The sequence below is a fragment of the Giraffa tippelskirchi genome, chromosome 4, assembly GCF_054371585.1.
Source record: "Giraffa tippelskirchi isolate mGirTip1 chromosome 4, T2T-mGirTip1v1.2.pri, whole genome shotgun sequence".
Classification (NCBI taxonomy): Eukaryota; Metazoa; Chordata; class Mammalia; order Artiodactyla; family Giraffidae; genus Giraffa; species Giraffa tippelskirchi.
In genome coordinates this window covers 97,118,355-97,139,508 of record NC_137278.1, presented here as the reverse complement: position 1 = coordinate 97,139,508, position 21,154 = coordinate 97,118,355, and the positions used below count along the sequence as shown (strand labels likewise).

General features: G+C 36.6%; 1 protein-coding gene across 50 annotated transcripts in view; it reads right to left on the bottom strand.

Moving 5' to 3' along the window:
• TSGA10 (testis specific 10) overlaps positions 1–21,154 on the bottom strand; it is a 92,649-nt gene that overhangs the window by 31,402 nt on the left and 40,093 nt on the right. For all 50 annotated transcript variants that reach the window (XM_081484407.1, XM_081484426.1, XM_081484414.1 and 47 more), the window contains 2 exons: positions 3,739–3,854; positions 1,330–1,484 (listed from right to left, as the gene is read on the bottom strand). In XM_081484407.1, the coding sequence (XP_081340533.1) occupies positions 1,330–1,484; positions 3,739–3,854 (271 nt within the window). The remainder of the gene's footprint in view (positions 1–1,329; positions 1,485–3,738; positions 3,855–21,154) is intronic.

Genomic DNA, 21,154 nt, shown 5'->3' with positions numbered 1-21,154 from the left:
TTACTCCTAACTAGTGTCCTGTCATTATTCTCATTTCCCTTACATGGATTAACAAGTGACAGGATAATGCTTTAAAGATCTAATTATAACATTTCATTTACATGATTTCAATGATCCTCTACATCCATGATGATGGTATCTAAACTCAACATCTCCTGTATTTTTGATTTGTTGCTTATCTATCCCATCTTATCTTTTAACCCTCTTCATGCCCCCGTACTCCACTCCTTGCACTCTATTCTTTGGACATAGTAAACTATCAAGAAATCTCACCAAATTCTCTGATGAAAGCCACTGGGCTTCCATATAAGTTGCTCTACTTGTTTGGATCACCTTTTCTCTAAATAGTGCTCTACCTGTCTGGATCACTCCTTTCCCTCAGTCTCTTCCTGGCTAATTTCTAGTCATCTTTTAGGGCAGTATAAGCACCATCACTGTGTGGAAGGCGCCTAGATCATCTTCCTTCCCTAATCCAAGCCCTGGCCTGAATCAGATGTTTCTGCCAAACTTCACTCATACAGTGTCATGTGCCATATGGTGCTTGGCACAGTCCATCATAGCAGCATCTTTCTTTATCTTGCTTTGAATTATACCATAGGCTTTTGGAAGGTATGCCCACTCAGCCCCAGTTTCTAGCATAATACCTGGTACATGTCAATAAATGTTTGTTGAATGGATGGATGGATGGATGAATGAATGGATTAGTTCCCTTAGAGGGAAAGACCCTATGCCAGTGATGCTGCCTTTGCTTAAGACATTTGTAGAAAACAGTTTAGGAATTGCCTTCAGAATCGTTTATGAACTAGAAAGGTGGTCAATATTTCCCTGCCTTTTTGAAAACACCTCCATTTGTCACTGTTTGAACAACAAAACTGTGGGATGAAGTTTATCACCCAACTTTTTCACCAGTTCCATATGATCCACTCTCAAAGGTTGAAGATGATGGAAAAATAAGCCCCTAATTTTGAATATAAACTTCATTATATTTAATGAAATATATTGCCTCCCAAGGTGGCTACTTGAAAATATAAGTTCCGGTGTGCTTTTAAAAAGAAATCAGTCTCACTGCTTTTTTAAAATTATGCTTTACATTTTGAGATGTTTGAATTAGTTACTGTTAGTAAAAGTTGACCAGAAATTGATGAGAGAAAAATTTATTTAAAAATATTAGCTAGTGAATTTGAACAGATATTTCCTAAGACTATCTTAAAATATTTCAAAATCAGATTTTAAAGTTTCACCTAAGGAAAAAAAGATTGGGAAAATCCTATTATTTTATTCAGATTCAAGTTCAAACATTTCTTTTAAATCACAGTTCTCAGAACATACTTTCATTGCCAAACTCTCTCCAAGGGATGCAATATTCTCAGATTTTTTATCCAAACATGCTTGCAGGCATTCCTTTTCTTTAGCCAAATCATTGAGGGTTGCACCAAGAATGCTGATTTCTTCTCGCTGGGCAATACTTTGTCTTGTAAAATTATCTAAATGTGTAATCATAAAGGCATTGTTTTAAACAAGATAAAATTTTTTCCAGTTTAAGCAGAGTGAAGTACTTTTTAAAGTAAATTCTCCTATATTATATTCAATAACTAAAGATAAAATACTCTATCCCAAATTTTAAAATGGCTTTTGTTGTTAGTGATTAAAGATGAAGATTAATCATTCTAAATGACTTATAAATGAAAGAGCACAATTAACACATTTGAATTAGAACAGCAAAGGAAAGTTCTATATAACAAGTTCTCAAAGTAGAATGTGTGGTGGGAGAGGGGAAGGTGTGTGGAGGAAGTACATGGAATGTTGATTTTTTTCTCTTCTAATTTCACCTTCCTTTAGCTTTGAATCACTGTTGCATATAAATTGGTAACTACCAGATCTTAAAAATATATTCAGTTAAGTCATCATCAGAGTCAAATATCTTCTAATATTCTGATTTTTTCTACAGCACTGTTATAAACATTCCTAGAAAAAAATCATCCCAGGAAGGCTGATTTGCTTTGTAAGTATGCTGGAATGCCAGTGTCAGTGTTGAAGTCCTGTATAATTGGTATAGAAAAGTGATTTTCAAATGGTGGTTTCTCAACCAGAACCATCAGCATCACCTGGGAACTTGTGAGAAATACAAATCCTTAGGTCCCATCCTAGACCTACTGAATTAGAAATTCTGAGTGGGCAGAGCGATTTATGTTTCAACAAGCACCCTGGGAAAGATACAAAAGCCCTGGCATATCCTGCTCCGAGGAGCCTGGCTCCAGTGAGCTTAGCTCTCCTGAAGTTGAGGAGCACTGGTCTAGACCATCTCTACCCAAAGAAACTCGGTGTGACTGGACCTCTAGGTAAACGACTGCCAAGGGCCCCCAGTGCAGCACTGAGAGTGGAATTCCATACTACAGAGAGTGATGTATACAAAAGGGATGTATCCTGTTTCTTTTCCAGGCAAACCACTTGTTTTAGGTGTTCTGATATCTGAATTCATTCCTATTGGCAGAAAACAAACTCTAAGCCAGTACTAGTATCTCCCAGCTTAAAAAAAAGTCAGCCCCACATCCCATTTATGCTACCACCCCATTTTTCTGCTACTCTTAATAGCCAAACTTCTGTTTGACTTCTGTTCTCTCCTGTCTCTACCATCTCATTTCCCAATCATTCCTCAGAGTACTCCATCTTTCACATCTAACACTATAATTCAAACTTTTGGGGGACTCATGTTTCCAAAACCTCCAATGTGTCAATCCAATATTTTTTCATTCTCATCTTATTTTGCTTCTCGAAAGTATCTGACATTTGATCATATCCTCCTTTCTAAAACATATTGCTCTCTTGCCTCCCCAAATGACACTCACTTCTGAGTTTTCTTCCTACTTCTTTGGCTTCTTGTTCCTCAGTCCTGGATCCTCTTCTCCTCATTCTCTACATTTTCCCTAGGTGATTTCATGGTTTTAAAATATCATTTACATGCTGATGTGTCCTAAATGTATATCTTTAGCTTAGATTTCTCTTCTGAGATACTAACTTATCTATTTACCTACTTATCCTACATTTTTACTTGAACTTAAAATCCAAAAATGAGTTCTTCAATATTCTCCTTTTATATTTTCTTTTAATACTTTCTATCTCAGTAAAAAGCACCCCCACCCACCTAACTGCTTATGTCAGATATTTTTGATCTGCATAATAGCAAACCTTAAAAATCTTATTCAGTTTTAAAATGAGCACTTTTATTGTCCTAACCAAAATTTTAATTTAAAGTTACAAGAAGATTAAGTTATGACCATATTTTCATAAAGAACACTGGTAGGAAACAATAATAAGAGGTTTCATAAAAATAATTTTCTCTATAAACTCAAATGAACTATAGATATATCCAAATCTATGTATACTTTCTACCAAAAATAGTATATATGTAATACATTTCATTACAACAGCTATGGGCATGACACAATATAACATAAAAGCTTGTAAATTTAAAATTATCATCATAAATTTACAAAGTACTGTTGCTTTGTTTAGCTATTCCTTCATTGAAAAATATGAAGCCATGTCTAAGTATTTATAGATCTAAGTTTAAGTAACATATTTTACTATCAAAGAAAAATACATTTTCTCATGATTTTTGACTAAAAACTTCTAACTTAAGGGTCTATTTCTAAGTTTCTCTATGTTATAACTGAAGAGAAGAAAACTTTTTTTCCCCCAGATTTAAAAAACAAAAAGGAACATCAGGAAAAAACTCACCGATTTTTTCATCCAAGCACATAATTTTCTCCTGAGTAAGCTGTAGCTCATATTTTTTCTTAGCAAGGTGTCGCTGAGTATCAGAAAGATCTTTCTCTGTGTTTTCATATAAAAGTCTGTAAACATTTTAATAACAAAACTAATTCTGAAATTTTATGTTTTATCAACTTTTTAGTGTATTTAAATCTAAGAACTTTTAAGGAAACTAATGCACGTTTTTTCTTCTTAGTATTTGCAGTATAAAAACACACTAGAGGAGGTTTGAAATGTAAAGGGTAAAAGGGGATCCTCAATCTACCACTGTAATATAAACAACTTTAGTATTCATTAGTATTTTTTTGCTTTGCATAAAGTTACCATAATCTAAATTCAAACTTGAATTCAGATTTTTTTCACCTACACTCAATCTTTATTTTCAGCCTTATAATTTAGCCCTTCAAATTATCATTTTCTGCTGAAAATCTTTATATGAGCAATAGTCATTTGCTTTCAAGTAAATACAACCATTTACTTAAGTACTCCCCTAATATTAGACATTTGAGTTCATTTCAGGTTTTCATTAGTATAAATAAATCTATAATGAACAGTATTTCACTGAGTCCACAAACACTAAGTATGTAGCAGGCACTATGGTTAACTAGATGGGCAGGGACCTGCTCTCACCCAATTCATAGTCAATAAACAAATTAGTAGACAGACTATAATTTCTGGAAATATGGAAGCTAGATAATCTGAAAGTCCTCTCACCACAAAACACACATATTAAATAAGATGTAAGAAGCATCCTTTAAAATATATAACAAAACTCAGAACAATCTGTAAGAGAAGTCCCTTGGTGCCAAATCAGAGTAATAAGACTATGAACTGATGTTATATTAGATATGGTTGGGGTTTACCTGTCTCAGTAGCCTAGAGTCTTGTCTTTCAACTCAGAAACAGAAGATGAGGCCACAGAAATGTCTCCAACACAAGTTTTAGAAATAAGATCCCCCACATAAAGCCACTAAGAGCTACACTATTAGTGGAGAGGCCAGACCAGAGGAAATCAGCTTGCCAAACATTGTTAAGGCAGGGTAACAAAAATAACTAAACATCTTTATTGGGAATTCTCAATCTCAAGATAAGAAATCAAAATAAAATCTGGTTCCAGGATGGTAATATAATCTAGAAAACTTGGTGGAAATATACACAAAAGTTTTCTGGAGGGATAGGACTTCAACTCAGGCACAAACTAAACCCCAGAAAAGGGTCTGTTGAAAATAAGCTCACAAACTAACACAATATTGTAATTATCTTTCAATTAAAAATAAAGTTTTAAAAATGAGCTCACAATTCAATCTTAAAAACATATTAAGAAACAACCCAAACTTAGTGAGAGTCAAAAGACACACAAACTAAATTAGATCTCAAAGAACTTCTGATTATAGCCTTATTAAACAGAAATTTAAAAATAATTTTAAATACTAATACGTAAAAAGTGTAATAAAATACATAATAAAAAGAGCCAGCAGATTTTAAAAAGAACCAAAGAGAACGTCAGGAAATTAAACTAAAAGCATTGAAATAAAAATTTTAAAAGGACATCAAATGACAAGTTTAAGAACAAAATAGATACAGCTAAAGAGACAATTAGTAAGCTAGGAAAAAAAGGTAGATCAGGGAAAATTATCTATAACAAAGCACAGATAAAAAGACAGAACAAATACAAAGGAAAGTTTAGAAGACATAAACAACAGAATGAGAAGGTCCACTATTCACCTAACAGGGATTCCAGGAAAGAACAAACACAATACTCAAAGAAACAATGGCTCATGTAACACATGAAATCTTACACTAAAGAAATATTGATGAAAAACATGAAAACCAGCTTTAAGGGAATGTAAATCATGGGCAGAACAAAAAACAAATCTGTATCTAGTAAATGGAGGAGGGCAAAAAGATTTTAAAGGGAGACAAGATTTCTACATCAACAATGCAATAAAAAAACTAGGCAGAATATCTAAATGGACACTTCTCTAAAGAAGACATACAGATGGCCAACAGGTACCTGAAGAGATGCTCAACACTGCTTATTATTAGAGAAATGCATATCAAAACTACAACCAGGTATCATGTCAAACCAGTCAAAATGGCCATCACCAAAAATTCTACAAATAATTAATGCTGGAGAGGGTATGGAGAAAGATGAATCCTATTACATTGTTGGTGGGATGTAAATTGGTATACATCCTCTATGGAAAACAGTATGGAGGTTCCTAAAAAAACTAAAAATAGGGCTACTGAGCTACTATATGATCCAGCAATCCCACTCCTAGGCACACATCCAGAGAAAATCATACTTTGAAAAAATACTTGCATCCCAATGGTCACTGCAACACTATTTACAACAGCCAGGACATGGAAGCAACCTAAATGTCCAGCAATAGATAAAGATGTGGTGTATATATATATACAATGGAGTATTACTCAGCCATAAAAAAGAATAAAATAATGCCATTTGCAGCAATACGAATGGACCTAGAGATTATCATACTAAGTGAAGTAAGCCAGGGAAAGAAAAATATCATCTGATATCGCTTATATGTGGAATCTAAAAAAACACACCAATGGACTTATTTACAAAACAGAGAGACTCACAGACATAGAAAATAAACTTAGGATTACCAAAGGGGAAAGATGGGTGGGATAAGGTAAATTAGGAGGCTGGGATTAAATATACACACCACTATATATAAAACTGGTAACCAATAAGGACCTACTGTATAGCACAGGGAACTATACTCAGTATTTTGCAATAACCTATAAGAGAAAGGAATCTGAAAAGGAATATATATTTATGTAACTGAATCACTATGCTGTATACCTGAAACTAACACAGTATTGTAAATCAACCATACTTTAATAAAAATATTCTTGAAAATACATGCTATAATAGCCATAAATATAATAAGTGTATCAATTCATATGATAACGAATGAGTCCTGGAAAGACAGGCAGAGGATGTGTCAAAACCTTCTCGTGTACACTGCGGCCATCCTTATCCTGTTAAACTATATTGAAGCTGCTATTTTCCAAAATAGTCATAAGATCCCTGCATAACTCAACAATACATCTAACTGGAAAAAGGAAAATGGAAAACTACATGCACAATCAGAAGTTCTCAAATCAGAATTTTAAATCACGGACCCATAAACCCACACCGAAAACAAGACATTTAAGAAAGGGAAACGTCAGAAATAAAGCTGGTAGCTTCTTCTGCAGACTCTTCTAACAGGCCCTCCAATGTCAAAAAACTCATTCAAGATATGTTTAGGAGGTTTCTATACCAAAGCCCGAAGGGGCTTAGGTTATAAACAACCTAATGTACTTTTTTCGCATGGTTATTTTGGAGCTTAAAACCAACTCCTCTGTGCACCCTCAGTAGGTGTTAAAATCAGGGTTCTGGCAGAGCATGTGATTTTCCTGATTTCTCTTTATGGTCTTATTCTCAAAACAAATTATCATTTGGTTCTCAAATTGCACCCTCCATTAGTGCTCAGTTGTACACACTTTGCCCAGTTCTAAGGAAACACTCATTCAGAGACACTGAAAATAATGCTTTTATAATTAAGTAGATTCCCCAGAGAAACTCAAACTAGTGAAAGAGAAAATTCTACAGATGACAGCACTCATAAACCAAGCTGCAGCATATAGGGATGGCTTTCTCTAGCTTCCATTCAGCGTTTTACCAAACAACATTACAAGCAAGTTTGACAGCAGAGACTGAAATTTATGCTTTGCTACCTCAGAATGACTCTAAGAATTAAAATTCAAAATGAGAAATCTGTACCTGTTATAAAACTCAGTGCACAGAATAGAATGCTTCCTTCACAAAATGACATAATCAGAACCAAATGATAGATTTTTAGAGTAATTTTGGAAAACGTCTTGACAGGTAATTTGTCTGGCCAGAAATCAGATAGTGAAGGGTCTCAGTATGACATTAATGTGGGATCTGACATACAGTTGCCATCTCTAGCTCAGAGTCCTATTATAGATTTTGGTTGCTTCCAAATTTGGGCAGTTATGATTAAAGCTGCTACAAACACTATGTGTAGGTTTCTGTGTATATATAACGTTTTCAACTCCTTTGGGTAAACATCAATAAGCATGATTGGTGGATCATACGATAAGTGTATGTTTAGTTTTGTATGAAACTGCCAAATAGCTTTACAAAGTGACTGTACCACTTTGAATTCCCATCAGCTCCTGTTGATCTACATTCTTACCAGTATTTGTTGTGCTTCCGATTTTGGCCATTCTAATAGCTATGTTTTAATATCTTGTTTTAATTTGCATTTCCAGATGATATATGATATGTTGCATCTTTTTATATACTTATTTGACATCTCTACAACTTCTTTAATGAGATGTTTGTTAAGGTCTTTGGCCCACTCTAAGTGCGTTGTTGCAAAATTCAAAAAATCCTTATTGCAAAATTCAGACTTAAATTGAAGAAAGTAGGGAAAACCACTTGATTATTCAGGTATGACCTAAACCAAATCCCTTATGATTATACAGTGGAAGTGACAAATAGATTCAAGATATTAGATCTGATAGACAGAGTGCCTAAAGAACTATGGACTGAGGTTTGTGACACTGTACAGGAAGCAGTGATCAAGACCATTCCCAGGAAAAAAGAAATGCAAAAAGGCAAAATTGGTTGTCTGAGGAGGCCTTACAAATAGCTGAGAAAAGAAGCGAAGCGAAAGGCAAAGGAGAAAAGGAAAGATAAACCTATTTGAATGCAGAGTTCCAAAGAATAGCAAGGAGAGATAAGAAAGCCTTCCTCAGTGATCAGTGCAAAGAAATAGAGGAAAACAATAGAATGGGAAAGACTAGAGATCTCTTCAAGAAAATTAGAGATACCAAAGGAACATTTCATGCAAAGACGGGCTCAATAAAGGACAAAAATGGTATGGACCTAACAGAAGGAGATATTAAAAAGAGGTGGCAAGAATATACAGAAGAACTATACAAAAAAGATCTTAATGACCCATATAATCACGACGGTGTGTTCACTCACCTAGAACCAGACATCCTGGAATGTAAACTCAAGTGGGCCTTAGGAAGCATGCCTACGAACAAAACTAGTGGAGGTGATGGAATCCCAGTTAAGCTATTCCAAATCCTAAAAGATGATGCTGTGAAAGTGCTGCACTCAATATACCAGCAAACTTGGAAAACTCAGCAGTGGCCACAGGACTGGAAAAGGTCAGTTTTCATTCCAATCCCGCACAATTGACTACCCGCACAAAAGACAACCGCACAATTGCACTTATCTCACATGCCAGCAAAGTAATGCTCAAAATTCTCCAAGCCAGGTTTCAACAGTACATGAACCATGAACTTGCAGATGTTAAAGCTGGATTTAGAAGAGGCAGAGGAACCAGAGATCAAATTGCCAACATCTGTTGGATCATTGAAAAAGCAAGAGAGTTCCAGAAAAACATCTACTTCTGGTTTAATGACTACACCAAAGCTTTTGACTATGTGGATCACAAGAAACTGTGGAAAATTCTGAAAGAGATGGGAATACCAGACCACCTTACCTGCCTCCTGAGAAATCTGTATGCAGGTCAAAAACCGATGGTTAGAACTGGAACAGACTGGTTCCAAATTGGGAGAGGAATACCTCAAGGCTGTATATTGTCACCCTGCTTATTTAACTCATATGCAGAGTATATCATGCAAAACGCCAGGCTGGATGAAGCACAAGCTGGAATCAAGATTGCTGGGAGAAATATCAATAACCTCAGATACGCAGATTACACCACCCTTATGGTAGAAAGTGAAGAACAACTAAAGAGCCTCTTGATGAAAGGGAAAGAGGAAAGTGAAAAAGTTGGCTTAAAACTCAACATTCAGAAAACTAAGATCATGGCATCCGGTCCCATCACTTCATGACAAATAGGTGGGGAAAAAATGGAAACAGAGAGAGACTTCATTTTTTTAGACTCCAAAATCACTGCAGATGATGACTGTAGCCATGAAATTAAAAGACGTTTGCTCCTTGGAAAAAAAAGTTATGACCAACCTAGACAGCATATTGAAAAGCAGAGACATTACTTTGCCAACAAAGGTCTGTCCAGTCAAAGCTATGATTTTTCCAGTAGTGATGTATGGACATGAGAGTTGGATTATAAAGAAAGCTGAGTGCTGAAGAATTGATGCTTTTGAACTGTGGTGCTGGAGAAGACTCTTGAGAGTCCCTTGGACTGCAAGGAGATCCAACCAGTCAATCCTAAAGGAAATCAGTCCTGAATATTCATTGGAAGGACTGATGCTGAAAGTGAAACTCCAATACTTTGGCCACCTGATGTGAAGAACTGACTCATTGGAAACGACTCTGATGCTGGGAAATATAGAAGGCAGGAGAAGGGGACGAGAGAGGATGAGATGGTTGGATGGCATCACCGACTCGATGGACATGAGTTTGAGCAAGCTCCAGGAGTTGGGGATGAACAACCGAGTGACTGAACAGAACTGAAGTGAGTTGTTTCTTATTGTTGAGTTTTTTAAAAGTCCTAAATATAATTTGGATGTATGTGTTAGTTTCTCAGTCATGTCTGACTCTTTGTGACCCCATGGACTGTAGCCCACCAGTTCCTCTGTCCATGGGATTCACCAGGCAAGACTACTGGAGTGGGTTGCCATTTTCTTCTCCAGGGGATCTTCCATATCCAGGAATCAAACCTGAGACTCCTGCATTGCAGGCAGCTGCTTTACCATCTGAGCTATAACCTATCTATTACTGAGGTACAATTGATGTATAATATATATTTCATGTGTATAATATAGTGAGTCACAATTTTTAAAGGTTATATGCAACATATATCTGACTTATTTCATTTAGCATAATACCCTCAATGTCCATTCATGTTGTTTTTGCAAATGGCAAAATTTCGTTCTTTTTTATGGCTGAGTAGTATCCCATTGTATGTATATATATATATATATATGTATATACACATATATTTATACACCCATCTTCTTTATTCACTTGTGTGTTGATGAGTAACATTTAGGTTGTTTCCGTATATTGGCAATTGTAAATAATGATTCTATGTACACTGGGTTGCATGTATCTTTTCAAATTAGTATTTTTGCTTTCTTCAGATAAATAGCCAGGAGTGGAATTGCTGGGTCATATGGTAGTTCTATTTTTAATTTTTTGAGAAATCTCTATACTGTTTTCCATAGTGGCTACATCAATTTCCATTCCCATCAGCAGTATACAGGGTTCCCTTTTCTCTACATCCTGGCCAACATTTGTTATTTGTTGTCTTTCTGATGATAATCATTCTGACAGGTGGGAGGTGGTATCTCATTGTGGTTTTAATATGCATTTCTGTGATGTTTAACATTGTTGAACACTTTTTCATGTGCCTGTTAGACATCTGTATGTCTTCTTTGGAAAAATATCCATTAAGTTCTGCCCATTTTTTAATTGAGTTGCTTGTCTTTTTAAAGTTAAGTTGTGGATAGCAGTTCTTTATCAGAGGTGTCTTCAGCAAATATTTTCTTCCAGTCTGTGGCTTGTCTTCTCATATACTTGATATCGTGTTGGGCAGAGTATTAAGTCTTCAGGCTTTTTTTATCCCATTTTTATTTTTACTGGAGGCTCGGGTGGCACATGACAGTTTGTAACATGGCTTCAGAGGTAGGGGGAGCAAGGAAGCAAAAAATAAACCAAGGTGGGAAAGAAAAGCAACCAGGAGGAGTGAAGAGCTGGCTGGATCCTTCTCAGCCTGATTTAGGGGAGAGAGTTGGTGCCTCTGAACAATAAGGATGGATCCCTGCCTTCAACCCTTGGTAGGGGAGAGAGAAAAAAAGAAGCAAAAGGCTGTTGTTTGGCCCTCCTAAGTCTCAAGGAAAGGGGGGAAAAGCCAGTGTTTTGATGTCATGAATTCAGGGAAAGAGCAGAGGGAGGTGCTGGGTAGGATACAGGTCAGCTGGAAAAATTGGCAGCTATCAGATGGTGACTCTGGGTGTCCTTTGAGCTGGAATCACTCCAGAGGTATGGTGGTTGGGCGGTCCCACTGTTGATGGGTGCTGAGGTCTCTGGGACGGTGGGCTGCCTGGTTCCCGGGGAATGCTCCCATCTCCGCTGGAATTAGGGGCAGTTTCATGGGCACTAGGGCTCAGGTCGGGAGCCATCAGTGGGGCCTTGGCTGAGCTTGGTCTCATCATCCCCACCTTCTGTGGTGGGCTGCTGGGGTGGCCTGGGGTGGAAAGGCCTTCAGTACCTGGGTCGGAATCTGGGTGGGGGTATCCGCTCATCCCCCTGCTGCTGGTCTCCCTCCAACGGGGCTGTCTCTTTGGGTTCTATGCCATCCGTGCCCTCTGTGGGCTGCTGCTGGTTGGGGGGCTGAGGGCCTCACACGAAGCACTGTCAGTAGAAGAAGGGTGATGCGCTCCACCGTCTGGGTCGCTGCCCGGAGTCTTTGGCACGCTCCCCTTTGCTGCCTGGTTCTGTTCCGCCCGATCGAGTCTCTTAAGTCTTCAATTTTAATGAAGTACAGTTTATCAATTATTTCTTTCATGGATTGTACCTTCAGTATTATATTTAAAAAGTAACCACCATCCCCAAGGTCATCTAGGTGTACTTCTAAATGCTGAACTTTGGCCAATGTTTGTTGTAGCTGCAGATGCCAGAGGTGTTAAATGTTTCTATTGTTCTGTTTTTGTTTCTCTTCTTGACTTTAGCTTCCCTACATACTCCTCTTCAGGCATATTTTCCTCAATTAACTAAAAAGAATCTGCCTGCAATGCAGTTGACTCCAGTTCAATCTCTGGGTTGTGAAGATTCCCTGGAGAAGGAAATGGCAACCCACTCCAGTATTCGTGCCTGGAAAATCCCATGGACAGAGGAGTCTGGTGGGCTACAGTCCATGGGGTCACAAAAGAGTCAGACACAACTTAGTGACTAAACAACCATACAAAATATCTGGCTTTCAACAAATTACAACGCATGCCAAAAGTCAAGCAAAAACAGCCTGAAGGATCAATATGATTCAATCATGGCTGAAAAGTAGACAACATGCAGGAATAGGTGGATAACACGAGAAGAGAGACGGAAACTCTGAGAAAATAAAATGAAAATGATAGAAAGCATAATACTATGACAAGACTCTTGAAATGCCCTTGATGGGCTCATCAGTAGATAGGACATGGTCAAGAATAAATCATTGAGCTTAAAAATAGGTCAATAAAAACTTCCCAAACTGAAAAGCAAAGAGAAAAAAAAAAAATGGAACAGAATATCGAAGAATTGTGAGTCTAACTGAAATACCAGAAGGAGAAAAAAAGAAGAGAATAAGAACATGAGAAATAGTTGATGTAATAATGACCTAGAACTTTCCAAAATTAACATACAGTAACTATATACAGAGAACTGCAGAACACTGATGACAGAAATCCACGATATAAATAAATAAATATTCCATGTTCATGGATTGAAATTCTCTAGATTGTTATGTCAATTCTTCCCAATTTGATCCACAGATTCAATGCAAACCCAGCTGTAATCTCAGAAAGCTATTTTACAGATATCAACAAGCTGATTCTAAAGTTCACATGGAAAGACAAAAGATCCAGAATAGCCAATACAATACTGAAGAGGACAAAGTTGGATAATTCACAAAGTTGGAAAAAGATAGTATGGTTTGGCAAAAAAATAAACAAATTAATCCAATAGAATAGAGAGCCAGAAATGGGCCCACACAAATACAAGCAACTGATCTTTGACAAAGGAGCAAAGACAACAGAGCATGTGCAGTATTTTAACAAATGCTGGAACAATTTTGTTGTTGTTCAGTCACGAAGTTGTGTCCGACTCTGACTCCATGAATTGCAGCATGCCAGGCTTCCCTGTAAGTCAATGTCTCCCAGAGTTTGCTGTCTCCCAGACTCATGTCTTTTGAGTCAGTGATGCCAATTTTAGAGCATCCATACGCAAATTAAGTAAACCTAGATACAGACTACAGCTTTCACAAAAATTAACACAGATCACTGACCTTAAGTATCAAATGCTAAACTACACAACTTCTAAAAGAAAACATAAGAGAAAAACATTTGCCCTCAGATTTGGTAAAGAGTTTTTAAACATTACACCAAAAACACAATTCATGAAAGAAAAAGTTGGTAAGTTGGACACTGTCAAAATTTTAACTTTCTGCTCTCCAAAAGGCACTATTAAAAGAATAAAAAGAAAAAGTATAGACTGGGAGAATATATTTGAAAGGGCTTCCTGGGTAGCTTAATGGTAAAGAATCTGCCCGCAATGCAGGTGACCTAGGTTCAATCCCTGGACTGGGAAGATCCCCTGAAGAAGGGAATGGCAACCCACTCCAGTATTCATGCTTGGTAAATCCCATGGACAGAGGAGCCTGGCGGGCTACAGTCCATGGGGTCGCAAAAATCAGACAGACTGAGTGACTAACACTTTCACTTTCTTTCACTTTATCTGATAAAAACATGACCCAAAATATATAAAGAAATCTTAAAGTTAAACACTAAATGGATAAACAATTGAAAAATTGGGCTAAAGATCTAAATAGACACCTCACCAAAAATACACAGATGGCAAACAACAATATGAGAAGAGGTTCCACATTTTGTCATTAGAGAATTGCAAATTATGGCAAGACATCACTACACACCTATTTTAATGCCTAAAATACAGAAATTTGACAATAATGAATGCTGACAGAAAGTCTCCTTCATTCCTTTTGATGGAAATGCAAAACGGTATATTCACTTTGAAAGAGAATTTGGTAGTTTCTTACAAAGTTAAATGTAGTTTTACTATATGATTCAGCAATTGTGCTCCTAGGTATTTACTGAACTGATCTAAAAAATTTTGTTCTGGGAATTCTCTGGCAGCCCAGTGATTAGGACTCTGCATTTCACTGCTGAGGGCACAGGTTCAACACCTGGTCAGGGAACTAAGATCCTGCAAACTGTGAGGAGAAGCTGAAATAAAAATTTAAATAAAAAAATAAAAACTTCTGTCCACACAAAAACCTGCACATGAAAGTATATAGCAGCTTTATTCACAACTGCCAAAAACTAGAAGCAACCAAGATGACTTTCAATAGGTGTATGGATAAACACACTGTGGTACATACATATGATAGAATATTATTCAATAAGAAGAAATGAACTATCAAGGTATGAAAAGCACATGGATGAACCTTAAATGCATATTACTAAGTAAAGAAGGCAGTGTGAAAAGGCTACGTACTGTATGATTTCAATTATGTGACATTCTGGAAAAGGCAAACATTACCTCAGCCAGGCAAGTGAAGTCAAAATCAACAGTGATAAGTCATATTGATAAGATGTACTCATGACACCTGAATATCTGTGTACTTGAAAATGGCACCTTACTGCTTGTCACCTTTCTCTCAAAAACATAACCCAGTCTAACCACGAGAAAGTCATCGGACGAACCCCAGTTGAGAGACATTCTACAAAATACCTGATCAGTATTCCTCAAAACTGTGAAGGTCATCAAAAACAAGGAAAGTCCGAGACTGTCATAGCCAAGAGAAGCCTAAGGAGACAAGACAACTAAATGTAATATGGTGTTCTGTATGGGATCCTGGATCAGAAAAAGGACATTATGGAAAAACTAAGGAAATCTGAATAAATTACAGACTTTAGTTTATTAGAGTGTATCAATACTGATCAGTTAATTTTAACAAATGAACCATACTAATGCAAAATGCTATTAACAGAGGAAACTGGGTGTGAGGTATGTAGGAACTCTGCACTATCTTCACAAATTTTCTGTAAACCTAAAACTGTTCTATAATATAAAGTTTTATTTTTAAAAATTTGTATTTTCATATATAAGCAATAAGCAATCAGAAAGTAAAATTCTAAAGTTCCATTTACATCAGTATCAAAAAGCAGAAAATACTTAGGGATAAATTGACAAAAATAATGCAAGATCTATACACTGAAAATTATAAAACATTATGAGAGAAATTGAAGATCTAAATAAAGAAATAGACAGGAGTTCCCTAGTAATGGTCCAGTGGTTAGGACTTGCTGCTTTCATTGTAGTGGCCCAGGTTCGATCCCTGGTCCAGGAACTAAGATCCCATGAACCACTAAGCATGGCCAAAAAAAAAAAAAAAGAAAGAAATGGAGAGTGTTCATGAGTAGGGGTTTTTCACCAATTCCAAATTCCCAAGGCTTTTTTGTTTATACTATGAAGCTGATTCTAAAATTAAATAAAAATGCAAGGAACCAGAATATCCAAAACAACTTTAAGAAAGAACAAAGTTAGAGGACCAACACTACCTACTTTGAGGACGAAAAAAAGTAATCGGGAAATGTTATACTGGCATCAAGATAAATAAACAGATCCACCAAACAAAATAGATAATCAAGAAATAGACTTTCACATATATGGACAACTGACATTCTACAAAGGTACAAAACAATTTAGTGAAAAAAAGGAAAGCTTTTCAACAAATGGTGCTGGAACAATTGGATATTCATATGTAAAAAAAGTGAACTTTGAACTACACCTTCTACTATATGCAAAAATTAACTTGAAATGGATCATAGAATTAAATGTAAGAACTGAAACTATAAAACTGCTAGAAGAAAATCCAGGAGAAAAATCTCACCTTAGGCTTGACAATAATTTCTTTAAAAGAATACAAAGGCTGAAAATAAATTTTTAAAAAGCAGTAAGTTTCACTTAATCAGAAATATTTTCTCTTTAAAAGACTCTTAGGAAAATAAAAAGGCAAGCCACAGACTGGGAAAAAATATATGCCAAACATATATTGTACCTGACAAAGAATTTATATCTAGAATATAGAAAGGATTTTTACAACTTATTAATACATATAACTCAATAAAACTTTGCAAAAGTTTTGAACAGACACTAAAGAAGATATATGTATGGCACAAAATGACATGAACAGATGCTCAAAATCACTCGTTATTAGAGAAGGCAAATCAAAACCACAGTACATACCTATTAGGAGGGCTAAAACTATAAAGATACTGTGTATTAAGTATTGATGAGGATATGTAACAACTGGCACACTCATACACTGCTGGTAAAAATGTAGAATAAAACAGTACAACCACTTTGAAAACAGTTTAATGGTTTTTTCAGAAATTAAACATACCTCCATCATATGACTCAGTCACTCTAGTCTCAGGTATTTACCCAAGGAAAGTAAAAGCAAACATCCATATAAAGACTCATATGTGTATGCTCATAATGGTTTTCATTATAGCTCTAAGTTGGAAACAACTGACATGTTTATGTGGTATATTCATACAATGAAATACTACTCAGCAATAAAAAGGAATAAACTATTGATTATATGTGACAACATGGATGAATATCAAAATAATTATGCTGAGTGAAAGGAGCCCTATAAAAGAATATATACTGCATGATTTCACTTATATAATAACATTTTAGAAAATCTGAATAAATCTCTGTGACAGAAAGCAAATCAGTGGTTGTCTGGGGAAGAGGATAGACAGGCATGAGAAAACTTTGGAGAGTGATGGACAGGGCCTCTATCTTGAGTGTGGTGATAGCCTTACAGGTACAAACAAATGTCAAAACTTACCAGGTTGAATGCTTTCAGTTAGTCAGCTCAGTCACTCAGTCGTGTCCGACACTTTGTGACCCAGGCCTCCCTGTCCATCACCAACTCCTGGAGTTTACCCAAACTCATGTCCATCGAGTTGGTAATGCCATGCAGCCATCTCATCCTCTGTCGTTCCCGTCTCCTCCCGCCCCCAATCCTTCCCAGCATCAGGGTCTTTTCAAATGAGTCAACTCTTCGCATCAGGTGGCCCAGCATTGGAGTTTCAGCTTCAACATCAGTCCTTCCAATGAACACCCAGGGCTGATCTCCTTTAGGATGGACTGGTTGGTTCTCCTTGCAGTCCAAGGGACTCTCAAGAGTCTTCTTCAACACCACAGTTCAAAAGGATCAATTCTTTGGCGCTCGGCTTTCTTCACAGTCCAACTCTCACATCCATACATGACCACTGGAAAAACCATAGCCTTGACTAGATGGGCCTTTGTTGGCAAAGTAATGTCTCTGCTTTTTAATATGCTATCTAGGTTGGCGATAACTTTCCTTCCAAGGAGTAAGCGTCTTTTAATTTCATGGATGCAATCACCATCTGCAGTGATTTTGGAACCCAAAAAAATAAAATCTGACACTGTTTCCACTGTTTCCTCATCTATTTCCCATGAAGTGATGGGACCAGATGCCATGATCTTAGTTTTCTGAATGTTGAGTTTTAAGCCAACTTTTTCACTCTCCTCTCTCCCTTTCATCAAGAGGCTTTTTAGTTCTTCTTCACTTTCTGCCATAAGGGTGGTGTCAGCTGCATATCTGAGCTTATTGATATTTCTCCCAGCAATCTTGATTGCAGCTTGTGCTTCATCTAGCCCAGCGTTTCTCATGATGCACTCTGCATATAAGTTAAATAAGCAGGGTGACAATGTACAGCCTTGATGTATTCCTCTCCCAATTTGGAACCAGTCTGTTCCAGTTCTAACCATTGGGTTTTGACCTGCATACAGATTTCTCAACAGGCAGGTCAGGTGGTCTGGTATTCCCATCTCTTTCAGAATTTTCCACAGTTTATTGTGATCCACACATTCAAAGGCTTTGGCATAGTCAATAAAGCAGAAATAGATGTTTTTCTGGAACTCTCTTGCTTTTTCGATGATCCAGTGGATGTTGGCAATTTGATCTCTGGTTCCTCTGCCTTTTCTAAACCCAGCTTGAACATCTGGAAGTTCACAGTTCACGTATTGCTGAAGTCTGGCTTGGAGAATTTTGAGCATTACTTTACTAGCATGTGAGATAAGTGAAATTGCGCAGTAGTTTGAGCATTCTTTGGCATTGCCTTTCTTTGGGACTGGGATGAAAACTGACCTTTTCCAGTCCTGTGGCCACTGTTGAGTTTTCCAAATTTGCTGAACACTTTAAGTATGTGCAATTTTTACTATATGTATGTCAATTATACTTTAATAATACTGTTAAAAGAAAACAAATGTACACAAAACCCTCAAAATTATTATATATTTATCTTTTAGAATATTTTTAATAAACCACTAAAATGCTTTCAAAGAACTTCCAACTACATGAGAAAATATTTATGGTATGTGATTAAGTGAAATTGGCCAAATATATAACTTAATATAAGATGATATCAATTACATGCAAAGCTTATATACAGACATAAACACTTCTGGCTAGAAAAACAAATCTATATTATTGCATTTCCTCTGGGCTATGGTATCATGGGTGATTTAAATTTCTTGGAAACTTTTTCTCTATTTTTCAAGGTTTTCTTTGCCGTTGTTCTTATTTTATTATTATTTTACCTGAACCTGCAATATCCTTTCAAGCAAGAGAGTAAAAAATAAATGAAGGGCAAGGTGAAAAGACAACCTTCAGAATGGGAGAAAATAATTGCAAACAAAGCAACTGACAAAGAATTAACCTCAAAAATACACAAGCAGCTCATGTAGCTCAATGCCAGAAAAATAAAATGGGCCAATCAAAAAATGGGCCAAAGAACTAAACAGACATTTCTCCAAAGAAGACATACAGATGGCTAATAAACACATGAAAAGATGCTCAACATCACTCATTATCAGAGAAATGCAAACCAAAACCACAATGAGGTACCATCTCACATCCGTCAGAATGGCTGCTATCAAAAAGTCTACAAACAATAAATGCTGAAGAGGGTGTGGAGAAAGGGGAACCCTCTTACACTGTTGGTGGCAATGCATATTAGTACAGCCACTATGGAGAACAGTGTGGAGATTCCTTAAAAAACTGGAAATAGAACTCCCATACAACCCAGCAATCCCACTGCTGGGCATACACACCAAGGAAACCAGAATTGAAAGAGATATGTGTACCCCAATGTTCATTACAGCACTGTTTACAACAGCTAGGACATGGAAGCAACCTAGATGTCCACCGGCAGACAAATGGATAAGAAAGCTGTGGTACATATACACAATGGAATATTACTCAGCCATTAAAAAGAATACATTTGAATCAGTTCTAATGAGGTGGATGAAACTGGAGCCTATTACACAGAGTGAAGTAAGTCAGAAAGAAAAACACCAATACAGTATATTAATGCATATATATGGAATATAGAAAGATGATAACGATGACCCTATATGGGAGACAGCAAAAGAGACACAGATGTAAAGAACAGACTTTTGGACTCTGTGGGAGAAGGTGAGGGTGGGATGATTTGAGAGAATAGCATTGAAACATGTATATCATCATATGTGAAATAGATCACCAGTCCAGGTTCGATGCCTGAGACAGGGTGCTAAGGGCCAGTGCACTGGATGACCCTGAGGGATGGGATGGGGAGGGAGGTGGGAGGGGGTTCAGGATGGGGAACACATGTACACCCATGGCTGATTCATGTGAATGTATGGCAAAACCCACTACAATATTGTAAAGTAATTAGCCTCCAATTAAAATAAATAAATTATTTAAAATAAATAAATAAATGAAGGGAAAGAATTTGAGTAATTCTCTGTCCTGACAAGTGATTCCAATGCATCAATATGTACCACAGACCCTTGCAAGACCAAAGACGTAACTTTGGGAATTTGTATATGAACCAAGTATTATCTGTAGACTAAATAATGTATTTCACACTCTTATGAACTATTATTTTTCATATGTTCATAGATACACTGAAATTCAACCTGAGTGAATGTGTAGAATTTCTATTTCTCACATCAATAGATACTACAAGTAAAACCACTAATATGGAGGTCTTTAAAAACTTATTCCCCTACACCACTGCCTGTAGGTTGCTTTAACTGGAATTTCTCCTGCTACAGAGCAGTATGTAGGAACAGCTAAACACAGTACGTGGCATTCAGTTAACAGAAGTTCCATTATATGTTCTTATTTCTTTGCTATGGCTTTTATTGTATGTTAAACCACCCCTTTTCTAAGCTACTGTCAAACCTGTGCTTTGTGTTTTCTTATACTGTTCAGATCCCAGAACATAATTTAAGTTATAAGGTAAATTAAACAGTGAAAGGCCAAGGTCAAATATGCTCTTTACACAGAAGGGCTTTGTAAAAGCTATTTCAGCTAAATACTGAAGCTTTCTGCAAATACAAGATTAAATTTACTAGAATTTGATTCCTATAAGTGTGGCATTCCCAGTCTGTCAGTCTGTGACTGACCTTTAGGAAATCATTTAATGTGTGCTGAGGTGTCCACTACTGCTTCATAATAATCCTTTCAAAAATTAAAGTCAACAAATAACTTAATTATCACCCTAAAATATCCTTCAAAAAGCAGAGCTATTA